Genomic DNA, 13,328 nt, shown 5'->3' on the forward strand with positions numbered 1-13,328 from the left:
CACTTGTTAATCATGGGTGCAAAACCAGAGTTTACATCTGAAGTGCCGCATCCTTACAAGTCCCAGGATTGACTGAAACTGGTGACAAGGATATCATCTCCCCTTTTCTTGCATGGTTAATTGTGTGCATGTGTAATGGTTGTTGTTAGATTTGGAGGTTTATGGAAGCATGGAGTCCTATGTCTGTAAATATTTAATATATGAAACAGTAAGAAAGCAGTGGCAGAACTGTTGGAGAGTACAGAGTATGAAGGATTTTAATGAAATGCAAAATGAACTGAAAAAGTGGGCTTTTTTACTTTTTTTAAAAAGTGGTTTCAAAATGCACTTTTAAAAATAAAAGTAAACCTATTTCCTTCTGGAAAAGAGGTTGTCTTAATAACAGCCATAGAAATGTGCTGTCTGCAGTTCATCATTGGGCACTTCAGATTTCCTCAGCTCCTCTCTGATCAGGGAAGAGCTTTTCCAATGTTCCATTCCCTTTTGTAGATCTGTTCAGCCACTGTTTTTTAACTAAGCTAACATAATATTTTTTTCCTTTTACCAACTGTAAACATTTTACTTGCTTTGATAATGGCTAAAAAATTAGGTGATTACGTTGTTCAAAATGAAAGTCATGTTTGTTTTCTGTCAGCTTTTGTTTCCTTGGATGTGCTTTAAAAATGCCTGTGCTTTGTCTGTACAGCTGAAGTTTACAGAAAGTGACTATTTTGGCAATGTGTTGCAAACTCGCAAATATGCAGCTCAATCTGATTTCTACTGGCTTAGAAAAGAAGTTCCAAAAACAGAGTGAGTAGACGAAAGGCAAATCTACATAATCTTCTATCAATATGTTAATTCATATTCTCTGATTTATACAATTGATGTTTTAATAGAATTATATACTCAGCAACATATTAGGATACTAAAGGCCTATGGGGAACCCCCCAGTAATTCTGAAACTCATGTGGATAGTTTTTTTGTTAATTTCCAGGTATGCCTGTTCTGATGCACAGCAGTCATATACTTGCAGCTTAATTTAATGAAAAAAGGGGTAATTGAATCTCAATTAAAAATGGATTATGTCTCTTGGTCACAGTTAAAATTTGGAGTGGTACAGTAGGGATTATGAAAGAAATTTTCTAAGAATGAAAAAATGAGTAAGAGATAGTGTTATTATTGGGAATAATAACCAACATTGTTAATTACCTGCTGATGATAGCAATGATATGGAATAAAACATAATAAAATTTAGATATGTTTTTATGTATTTGTAAACATCAGGGTGCAGATTGTGTCACATACTGTCATAAAATACACGAGAGGATCAATCTTTTTCCTTACTGGTGGGTAATCAAATCCTTAAAATGCAAATTAAAATCTAAACAGAGCTTAATTAGTTTAATCATGCTACTTAAAAAGCATTCCTTCTGCACACAGACTTTGAAATTCGTGCTGCTGCTTAGCTCCTGTGTGGTATTTTCTTAGGGCTCCAGAAATTCTAACTCAGACTCAATCGTACCTTGTTCTGGGGGTAACTCTGAGTTGTGAGTGAGGCAGGTAAAGGATGTCAGCGAGACAGGCACAGGCTATTCCTGATTAGAATATTGTAACTTGGCCCCTTATTTTTGAGAGGTTATTTATAAGATAATTTTAATTGCAAATTTTACTTTCTCAGCACACCCTTCTCTGACACTGCAATGGTTAGTCCCAGGGAATGAATTTACAGTCTTTCCTTCTGCCCTGGATGCCAGGGCTAGATTGTGACAGTACATTCTCTTCTGACCAATTTTTTTCATGAAAGCAGTGAGATAATACTTGCCCCTCTATAGCAGTGGTGATCAGTAACCTCTTCCTCTTGAACAGCACTGGGCCAGCACTAACACAGACCACACAGTTTCTTGGCACAGTGGGAAATCTTTCCTGTAAGAAAATTAACTAGCAGGTAATCCCTGACTCCTCAAGGGCTGTAATGTGAGAACTGTTGCATGGATATGCTTAAAAAATGAAAGTTTTACCTGATTGCCCACTAGAAGATTGAGCAATTTGTCATGCTTATCTTTACCATCTTATTTCAGGGACTACTTAACATCAGTCCCTTCATCAACATTGTCTTGCTTTTCTTGTCATCCCACAGGGCACATTCTGGCCTGGGGGATCCCAGCTGGATTTTTGCTGTCTTTCCTTTGTCAGCATAGCTATATGCTCTGCTTTTGCAGGGCTGGGGCTAATCCCCACCTGAGCCCTCTGTCATAATTATTCCTGCTAGGAGATTATTCTACCTTTGTGCCTGCTTGGTGGTAGAAAAGGGCTCTGAAAATGATGTCACAATGTTTGCTTTTCTGTGTCTGCTGAGGGGTCTAAAGGCGCTGACAGTGATTGCCATCTCCAGTCTTTTTTAAAAGAATTATTACAGTAAACCAGTAACTCCCAACCACTGGCCTGAGGCGTGTTAAATGTGGTCTTAAATATATCAGTATATATCATTTATATATCATTTTAACTATCACACTCTACTGCTTTCCTATGTTTTCATTTCTCTTTTTCTCTTTCCTTTTTTTTTCCCCCTGCTTTTTTTTTTGTTTGTTTTTGTTTTGGTTTTTGTTTTGTTTTGTTTTGTTTTAAGCTTTTGTACTTCATAGAACTCCCAGATCTCTGGTCCATGCTGAAGCTTGCCGCTGTGTTGAGACTTACCCTTGGGGTTTTGTTTGTTCACTTCATTTCTTCTTTTCTCTAGTTCAGTAGCTTGTAGCATAGCATTTATATTTCGAGATTGATATTATAAGATTGTCCAAATTGTGAACTGGAAAAGATAAAATAGGAAAATGAGTGTTTAAAGAAGTTGCCTGCTAGTAAAGTAGTATTACTCCAAAAAATGTAAACCGCTATATTTACCATCCAGATTTCTCAGCAATATTATTTCAAACTGGGCTCACTTTCCTCACCATAGTCAAGTAAATGGAAAATCAAAATGATGGCTCACTCAAAGCACCAAGGAAACATCACATAGGAGGTGGGAGATACAAAACAATGGAGTTTGATAAAGCAAGGAGAAATGTGCATATCGAAGTGGAAGTCAGCTATTCTGGAAATTCAACAGTTTTGTAATCTAAAAAGAGGAAATTCCCCCAAAGGCAGATGTAATTATAAAAATTCCTTGTCCTCGTTTCTGCTCCCTCTTATCCTAGCAGTTATCTGCTTTATAGGAAAAAAGAAGTATGGAGGAAGTCAGGTGAGGCATTGCTCTTGGATGGGGGGCCATACACAGCCCAGCTGGTACTAAGAAGTTTGACAAGGCATGAGGGTGCTGAAGCTTCCTATTCTGCCAGTCCCAGGGGCCAGGGCCCCCTGTGGGCACCGCAGGTGCCAGAGGTACAATTTGCTGGCCTCAATACCTGATTTGGATGCCAGCTGTGATCCTAACAGCTGGTGGGGGAGATGGTTGTCATCTTCACAGCTGGCTCTGTCAAACAAGAGAAGTGCTCAGGTATCAGGGGAGAAGCATACAAAAGGGATTTGTGGCAGGAGCTGGGGAATATGATGTGCATTCCTCAGGTTGAATTGAGGGAGCTGAATGGAGAAAGTGAAGCTGGAAGAGGTGAGCATGGGAGGAAGTGGACCAGGCGTGAAGGCGATTATAACCCAGGTGAGACACAGCTAGAGCAGAGGGAGGTGAAAGGCAGTATGTGGGGAAGTGGTGGCCATGTGGAAGGGAGAGATAAAGGAGAATCAGGGGTTTAGTGGTGTTTGCTTATCCATCAGTGGAGCTGTATACTTTCATACATACAAACATACATGCACACACGTGTACGTATATACAAGCACAGACCTGTACCTTTTTAACAGAGATTTAATCTGTCCTTAACACTGACACAATAGTGACAGATAGATAGCAAGGCATCAGAGGACTTCTTGGGCATATCATTTCGTTATTATTAATCACTCTCCTTTGAAGTCAGGACATCTACCTTAAAGTTTTTTAGACCTGGCCAAATCTTTCTTCACTTTTCACTCAGCTTTCAGTGCTGGAGATGTAGGCATCTAGTAAACCTTTAAGAGGACACAGTGGAAGCATACTGTGAGAAGTAGTATGGACCTTTAGGTCCTACTCCACTTTCTTGGCTACACATTATTGTTTGTAAGCCCTGGCCCTTGGCTCTCCACAGGGGAGGGCAGCTCTGAGAAGTGCTGGGTTGGATGCCATTAAGCACAGTGTAAAAGCTCCTTCTGCATAAAGGGAAAAGAAGCCATGAAAGACACTGGGTGGGCTGTTGTCTGCTGAAGAGATGTTGTTGGTGAGCTCAGAAATCCTGTGGGTGGACCTGCCCTGGAGAGGAAAGGAAGGAAATAAGCCTCCTGAAACCATGTCCTGGTCTTTGAATCTCATTTTAACCAGTGCTCTGGCACTGGAAGCTGGGGCCAGCCTTACTATCCCAGTTTCATGCCCAGTCCCAAGGGAGACTGATGGCAGCCTGGCTTAGGTGGCTAATCCTCTCTGATTCTACACAGAAAAATGTATAAAACAGTCTAACAAATAAGAAGAGTAAATACATTTATGAAAGTCACCTTGAACATCAGTTTGATGGATGGACCACTCGGTGGATAAAGAACTGGCTGGATGGCCGCACACAAAGAGTTGTGGTCAATGGCTCAATGTCCGGCTGGAGACCAGTAACGAGTGGTGTCCCTCAGGGATCGGTGTTGGGACCAGTCTTGTTCAACATCTTCGCCGCTGACATGGACAGTGGGATTGAGTGCGCCCTCAGCCAGTTTGCCGATGACACCAAGCTGTGTGGTTCGGTTGATACGCTGGAGGGAAGGAATGCCATCCAGAGGGACCTTGACACGCTTGTGAGGTGGGCTGATGCCAACCTCATGGAGTTTAACTATGCCAAGTACAAGGTCCTACACCTGGGTTGGAGCAATCCCAGACACAGCTACAGGCTGGGCAGAGAAGAGATTCAGAGCAGCCCTGCAGAGAAGGACTTGGGGGTGCTGGTTGATGAGAAAATGAGCATGAGCTGGCTTCAGTGTAAGCTTGCAGCCCGTATCCTGGTCTGCATCAAAAGGAGCGTGACCAGCAGGATGAAGGAGGTGATCCTGCCCCTTTATTCTGCTCTTGTGAGACCTCACTTGGAGTATTGTGTACAGTTCTGGTGTCCTCAACATAGAAAGGACATGGATCTGTTGGAACAAGTCCAGAGGAGGGCCACGAGAATGATCAGGGGACTGGAGCACCTCCCGTATGAAGATAGGCTGAGAAAGTTGGGGCTGTTGAGCCTGGAGAAGAGAAGGCTGCGTGGAGACCTCATAGCAGCCTTCCAGTATCTGAAGGGGGCATATAGGGGATGCTGGGGATGGAATCTTCATCAGGGACTGTAGTGGTAGGACAAGGGGTAACGGGTTAAAACTTAAACAGGGAAAGTTTAGATTGGATATAAGGAGGAAATTCTTTCCTGTTAGGGTGGTGAGGCACTGGAATGGGTTTCCCAGGGAGGTTGTGAATGCTCCATCCCTAGCAGTGTTCAAGGCCAGGTTGGACGAGGCCTTGAGTAATATGGTTTAGAGCGAGGTGTCCCTGCCCATGGCAGGGGGATTGGAACTTGATGATCTTAAGGTCCTTTCTAACCTTAACTATTCTATGATTCTATGATTCTAAGATTGCCCTTTAGAAGTTTTCTTTATAATTCTTTCTTCAGAAGCAATTTTCCAGATTCCAGCCTCATTAGCAACTTTGTACAGACTTTCACTCCTAACCAGGTTAAGTGTTATACATTCACAAGTTCTTTACTTATAAGAGTTAAAAAAAAAAAAAATAGATAAACCTTGGGACATTGAGCACGAAATCCTGCTCCATTTGAGAGATTTCTTCTAATTAAAATGGTTGACAGAAAAAATTTGAAAATTCAGTTTGTGCTTTACAGACAATTAAATTGACAAGCTTTTCCCTGTACAGTAAAAGTTTCCAGCCACCCTTCTTCACACTTGGCAATGTAGTACGTTATACTCTTAACTTGGAAAGGAAGGTATCACAGGGAAAACTGTAGCCTAAAGGAACATAAACCTAATAGATTATCTGCCCCACTTGCTATCTCCGTGCAGGTTTCAGATTTTAATTCTACAGGAAAAATTTCAAACTTACAAGTGTTAAGTCTGCAGATTAGGTTTTGTCTGATGCAATAGGTAATAGGTAAGGTTATGAGACATCATTCAGAGCTGTCCTTTTTCACATGTTAATAGCAAATGAAAACAGTGTAAACAGTCCTAGGTGTTTTTATATTTAGTTTAAAAAAGTTAGTGGTTAAATAGGTGAGGAGGTTAACATCTGTTATACCTGTCATTTTTTTTCTTTCTATCCTGCTAATAGATCAAATGAAATTGTAACCAGACCCAGAGCAAATGCTCAGCCAACTTGCCTCCAAATAGGAATGGGAGAACTATCTCTAAATTTGCTTCACCTTAAAATTTGACAGTGACATCTATTTATTACAGACCTTCATATAGTAATTCGATGTGTTATTAGTTAAGGTCTGTCACTGAAGGTTCAATAAATTCAGGAAGCTCACTGAAAGAGGAGGACAGATGAGAGGTGAAGCTGTTCTGCTAATCTGAATGGAAGCAGTCTTGGGTATTTCTGGTTTTTTTTTTTTTTTTTTTTGTGTAAAATGCTCCTTAAATCTTTTTAAGGATGGCTCCGAATGGTACAACAAAATGCTGGAGTGAAAATATGCTCCTTGCTGAGTATCTAAACATCAAATATGAAATTCAGCAGTATACGCTGCTTGTCACTGGAGAAATCTTATTCTTCGCAACTCCTTGTCTCAGCTGCTAAATCTTCTCTTTCTAGCTGCTTAAATACATAACAAACTTTATACAAGGTCATTCTTGAGGCCTCATTATGAAAGAGTAACTTGGAAAGAACTTAGTACAGTTCTATAGTGAGAAAATGGTTGATATCAGTCTTTGGCTCATATTAAGCACAGGAAACAGGGTGGGCTCTGTTATTGTAGTAGCAGATCATAAAGAAAGAAGCATTCTCAGAATGGGAATGTTGTGATGAGTCTTAGCTGCTAGCCTATCAGTTACAAGTCTATGAATTCACAGATATGAAAGCATGGTTTGATGTCTTCCCTTAGTAGCTGCGGACTAAATGGCAACAGCCTTTGCAATTGTTCTCCAGTAGAGTGAGGTGCATCTCTGCTAGCAAGTATGTTAATCACTGGTTAGCTTCTCAGTAAAAATGTGTGCAAACTTGTTCTATTAGAGAGGTGTTGCATGTCAATTAAGAGCTCTTTAACCACTGCTTGTGGTGGTTCCTATCTTGAACTACCTGTGGTGAGCCCCTGGGGCTGGAGCAGCTAGGAGGGTGGGGAGAGGAGCAAAGCACATTAGTCTGTTTTGAAGTATTTGTTATCCATCTCAGACTGTTGATCCTATGACTGGAAATGAGAGGCCCTGTAAGATACTTGTTCTGAGAAGGATTTGTAAAAAGAGAGGATTTGTTGTCCTGAAAGCCTTTCTCATGCTTAAAACTTGCTGTTTGAGATCACAGAAAGGCTGTTTTAAGTAGAGCAAGCCATCAGGGTGAGGTAGACGTCACAGCACTATGTGTCTTTGTTCAAATTTACAGTAAAGTCTAAATTAAAGTGTTGAGTGTGTCAGATCTCATGAAAAAAGGGATAGAGTCCTCCAGAGCCACTGCTAATACTGGAGAGCAGGTCCCACCACACAGGTGGCTGGCTTGCATCCTTCAAAACAGTACAGCTGATTGCTGCTGTGAACAAACTGGAAGTTGATACATAGCTAATTAAACCCCCTAATTTTTACTTTATCCCCTCACCCTAAGCATTCTTTCTTCAATTTTCCATTAACCCACTACATTACCTCTAGCATTTAATCTTGTTATTATAGAGGAAACAGGAAACAACATCCCGCTGCTCCTCCCCTTCAGAATCTCCTAGTAAAAAACCCAGGGAGAGTGATATGTGGCAGTTATAGCCTGTAATACAATGGATGGTTAAGATATTTATGTGACATCACTCTTTGCTTTCATTGATTAGTTTTTTTTGTTGCTGCACTATAAAATAAGCCATTCCGCTTTGAAGATTGGAGAAGTAGATACATTTATTGATAAAAGACAGAATTCTGCCATACTAAAACTCTCCCCCCCTTTTTTTTTTTTTGTTTATGTGAGAACATCAGTTGCCAGAAAACCAGTCGGGATTTGCAGATAACTCATTCATTTGATGGTGCTATTTTAAAACACAAATTGTGTATGTCACTGTCACTGACATCACACTTCCTGTGTTCTGATAGACCTTCCTTTGTCTTACTCTTTATTTTGAGCTCCTATTTCTTCTCTTTGAAAGAAATTTTCCAAATCAGTTGCATTCCATTCATTTGACTTTACAAAACTTCCAAGTAATGCATTGCTAAAGACAACAGGATCTTCCTGTTTGGACATTTACTTGAGCTGTTTCTAATTTTTTATGAATTAACCCCTAATTCCCATGATTTTACTACTTTTATCTCAGTTCTTCCTTACAAAATCAGAGTCAAATCTTGGACTCAACTCAGAGTTTCATCTGAGGGGATCTGGATCTTGCTGAAGGCAGCTGTGATTTTCCACTCATATGCGTGAAGCCATTATCAGTGTAGATGAGGTTAAACTAAGCAGATTCATAAATCCTATTTGCTATTCAAACCTAGGTTTCCCTCCTGTATGTATGAGAAATATAACTATGAGAAGAAATCCTAATATTCTTTTAAAATTTGATTTGCCTTGCAAGAGGTCCATTTGTTTATAAGCATGCTGATGGTCATTTTCATTGAGTAGGGTACAGAATCTATTTATTTTGAATTTAGGTTCCCAGAAAGCACCTGCCCATGTTTCTGGCATCATCCTAATTATTCAAGTAGCTGTTCAGCAAAGCCCCTGAAGCCACTTCACTTGTTTCAAAATTCTCTAATTTCAAGAGGGAGTTTCTCCACACCTGGTTGAAAGGCACCTAACAGAGTTTTCACAGCTGCTATCAGTGTTGCAGCTTCTGTTGGGTGAACTTCACCTTATCAGCCTGGCAGATCTCACAAGCAAGATGGTCACTTAGAATTAAAAGAGGTTAGGTAATAGGAAACCTAGCAATCGCTTCTCTTGAACATTCATTGCACTTAAAATAAAGCCATTAAACAATAGATTTCAATGCTCCAGAAAGCATCTAGGTAACATGTTGGAATGGAGAAATACTTTAATGAAGCCTGTCCTTGATATTTTGCTTCCTTTTCACTGAGTTCACTCTACATTTTCTCATTCTGTTCATAAAGTTTTGTAAGTGCACTGACAGCCTATTTCTTTTGCTCTTACTACAGGTGGTTTACAAGCCCAACTACTGTAAATGCTTTTTATAGTGCATCTACCAACCAAATCAGTGAGTATCTGACTTCTGAGGTTCCTTATGAAGTGCTTGTTTAGGAATTGTATGTGTCAAGCTTCAGATAATATCTGTACAGTTTTGTGTGTTTGCGACTGAAAATAAGTGAGAAGGTAGTTCTGGAAACCCCGGGGTTCCCACAGATTTGAATTACTGTTGCTTGAGAAGTTACTACATGTCAGCTGAGTTGCAGTGGCCATTAGCTTATATCACTTTTATTAAAGCTTAATGTTTCTGTCTTCTGTTTTCTGTAGCAAAAAGATGTGTACACATACCTCCATAAATAGACAATGATAGCTATCTTCAGTCCTCTAGTTTTAATAAATATGTATCAGTAAAAATGACTAGAGAAGACTGTGAGACAGACCAGAAAATCTAAGAAGTGGTGGCCAGTGGATTTGTTCAATGCCTTCAAGGACAAGGAGTGGTACCTGTAGTTAACTTAAAATTCTTACCTCTAGAGTCTGATGAAATTATCTTGTATGCACAGTAAAAGCTTTCTTCTGCTAATTTTAGTTATTGGCGGGTTTTAGAGAGCATAAATCTGGATTTGGAAGCATATGAGATGAAAGAGCTGAGTTTTTCAAAGATGTGTGTGGATTTGGATATTCACTTCCATTTATTTTAATGGGACTTTGCATCGGAAATTTCTAACTGGCTGTAAAAGTCTGCACCAGTATTTCTGTGTACAACAGCATTATCTTTACCCTGACATTCTTTGCTTTTATAAGGCTTTCAGGTTAAATCATCCTTCTCGTTCTGTGCTGTCAGCATCTGGAAGGCAGCTGCCATAATCTCTGTGGTCTCAGTCCCCAAGGACAGGCGTGTCTAAAATCATTGAGTGACTTACCCTTTTACTTCTGCATCTCTTTTGGTTGCAGAGAGTATTAGTTTTTGACAGGGACAACGTGAATATGTCACAGTGAACTGGTTACAGCAGAGGACTCGCAACCTGGGTCTGCTGGTATCTTCTACCTATTTCTATAAACAGTTTTTGCTGTCAGACCACTCACTTAAATTCTTTTGTCTTTAAGTGAGATCATTTGTAAAGTGTGTGTGATAATTAAGCAGTTCTTTTGCTTAAATTTATTTCTAGGCCTAGATCTCTCTACCTTAACTAGAAGGCTTCCATCATTAAACAGCCACTTTTTTGCTGATCATCTGAGGGAACACTCCAGGCAGATTTCCCTGAGCTGATCACAGCTCAGAAGTACCTGTGAAGTGTGACAGGTGCTTTTTCTGCTGAACTAAGCACCAGCCACCACTGCTGCTTCAGATGTACTGTGTGAAGAGAGAGGAAGACCGGTCACTGCAAAATGAGAACCGTTCCTGTTATGTCTTCTTTAATATTGGGTCCTTTCAAGTTTCAGTAGCATTCGGCTGTCTCAGCCTCTCTGCCATGGCACATTAGAGAAAGCTGTAACAGAGGCTGGAGTGACTGAAGCTAAATTTCGCACCCACTGTCTTTAACACTGTCACAAAGCAGAGAGCTGTCAAATGTAACCAATCAGTCATGGGTGTCGAGGCAACTGTATTTTCTATCATAACTGCTGACCTTGTTATACTGCTGCCATCTGACCTTGAAGTTTGGATAGTGCTGCTCACTGTCTTTAGGACTGTTCCTAAAAGGAAAAGGATTTAGGTGGCTTTTTCTGAATAAAACCCTCTCCTACCTGAGAGAACAGTACAAATGTAATCATGCCCCAAAAGCAATGTACATTAAGAGGGAAGATTTAAAGAAAGGCACAGTACAAAGTATTCCGCTTTGGCTGATGTGATTTGCAAGGGAAGGAACATGCTCAGGCCTGAAGTTGCTGATAAATATTCAGCACAGCACTGCCGAGTTCCCATTAATGCTGCTGGGAAAGAACTTCAGTGTAGGAAACCGAAGTTAGTGAGCCCATGCATGCTTGTGTTGCGTGATGTATATATCAGGCAAATCTCACCCACAGCAGTTACAAGTTCACTGCTTTGCAGCTAAGCTTTCAGTAGTAATCCATACAAAGTTCTGCCAGGGCTGGTGATACGCTACAAAAACTGTGGTCTTTTTAATGCCTAGTGAAACAACAGAAAAAAGTTCTACAATAGACAGTAAGTTGAGAATAAGAAATAAGCATGAGCAATAAGCAATTACAAAATAAAATATAAAGTTGTGATAAAGCAAGCCCAAAAATATTTTGAAGATCAACTTTCTAAGAACATAAGAAATAATAATAAAACCTTTTTTCAAACACACTGAAAGAGGAGTGTGTCTAAAATAGGCATAAGATAATTCTTTGCAATGGAAAAGTTTGTGAAGTTCTTATCCTGGAGGTTTTTCTGGTGGGAAGTAAGTCCCATGAATTCAAATTTAGTGTCAATAGAAGGTACTTTATAAGAAATTCATAAATGAACTGTGACAAATATAAAGACCAGATTATATTCTCCCAGGTATTTCAAAGGAACTTAGACAAGAAATTGCCAACCAACCAGTTTTGATGTATAGCTTATCACTTATAGTGGCCTTAGCACAGGAAGAATAGGTGTGGCACATGTTGAATGCTATTTTTCAAAAGAGAATCCAGAGGGATCTGCATAAAAAGTCATTCTAGAGCCTATTTGAAGGAAACCGTGATTGCAGTGTGAATGAATAAGAGAGAATGGATAAGCATATGATACAATTTTTAGAAAAAAATAAAGCTCTTTTTTTTTGAAATCCAGAAAGCAATTAAGTATGCATGTTGTACTATCTTTATGTCAATAGAACACTTTTCCAATGCTATTAACTGGAAGTTATGCTGGGAAAGAAAGAGTCCTTGTTTTCAAAATAGGAGTTATGAGGATCTGTACTGTGGAGCAGATGATCTGAAAAAGAGGGCATTCTGTTCTGAACAAAAGAACAGACGAATATAAACTTGTTCAAGGAGGAAAGGTCCCTCTGCTACTGGTTGCTGGAGGGTAGAAGGATATACTAGTAGAAAAATTGCTCTCCAGATAGGTGCCTGATGCTCTTTCCCTACACATCTACTGGTTACTGCTATTTTTGCTCTTGGTAAATGGGTTTAGTAAGAAGGACAATTTCAGGAACAAGAATTTGCAAATGCACTATAAAAATTGTTTCTGGAAAGCAGCTTCTACATTAACTGGAAAATACTTGGTCCCAAAGTTGATTTTAAATATTAAGACTGTTCAGTTTGGAAATGGAAATGTACTGTGCGATGTTATCAACATAACCACAGCAACTCTAAACTTGATTGGTTACTGAAGGCTTTGTGAAAGAGTTTAGAGAAAAAGCAACATCAGTGCCTTGAACCATGGAGCCTGAAAAGGAGCTGTCATGAGGTACCTGCAGAAGTGGAGGAGAACTTGAAGGTTCTGATCACATCTGAATTTTAGGAAGCTGCTTTTGCTTTCTGTGCTCAGAGAGCAGAGAGGTCTCTCATACACTCCTGATGGAAGAATTAGAAGCTCTTTTGCCTCTGTAGTCTGTATCACTGGATTTGGCTTTAAACAAGAAATCACTGCAATCTCCATACAAGTCTATGAAATCTTCATACACAGGCAAAGTGTTAGTGTTTTTAACTTGACCACTTGACTACTCCATTGCTTGAAAGAAAAGGTCTCTCTTCACTAAAACTGAAATTAATAGAGAGTAGAAACTTGATAATTTAGAAAATTATTAGATTTTTGAGAATACAGCAAAACTTGCATATGCAGTAAATTGTAACAAATCTTGCTGCACTTCAGTGCAAGCAGTCACATGTTTGCTATTGCTTCATTTAGTTTTCATTACTAAACTACTGATAACTTGAATGGACAACAATTCTGTTAATATATCCAAAGGAGAAATAAGTAGATGTATCAACGTAAGATATGCTGGAAAGAGCAGAGTTAAAAAGTGGTACATATAGTTTATCTTATTACTATACAAATTTACTCCTG

At 39.6% G+C, this 13,328-nt stretch overlaps 1 protein-coding gene across 1 annotated transcript in view; it reads left to right on the forward strand.

Annotated features, from left to right (window-relative positions):
• The window catches only part of LOC133218286 (phosphate-regulating neutral endopeptidase PHEX-like), a 75,696-nt gene extending 65,376 nt beyond the window's left edge, over nt 1–10,320 (forward strand). The window contains exons 14-16 of the mRNA XM_061364611.1: nt 686–789; nt 9,346–9,404; nt 10,289–10,320. Coding sequence (XP_061220595.1) covers nt 686–789; nt 9,346–9,404; nt 10,289–10,305 — 180 coding nt within the window. The 3' untranslated portion in view covers nt 10,306–10,320. The remainder of the gene's footprint in view (nt 1–685; nt 790–9,345; nt 9,405–10,288) is intronic.
• Nucleotides 10,321–13,328: the final 3,008 nt, after the last annotated feature.

Source organism: Neopsephotus bourkii, unplaced genomic scaffold (assembly GCF_033783945.1).
Source record: "Neopsephotus bourkii isolate Nb327-2 ecotype Australia unplaced genomic scaffold, CSIRO-AGI_Nbou_v1 NB_1234, whole genome shotgun sequence".
In the NCBI taxonomy this organism is placed as follows: domain Eukaryota; kingdom Metazoa; phylum Chordata; class Aves; order Psittaciformes; family Psittacidae; genus Neopsephotus; species Neopsephotus bourkii.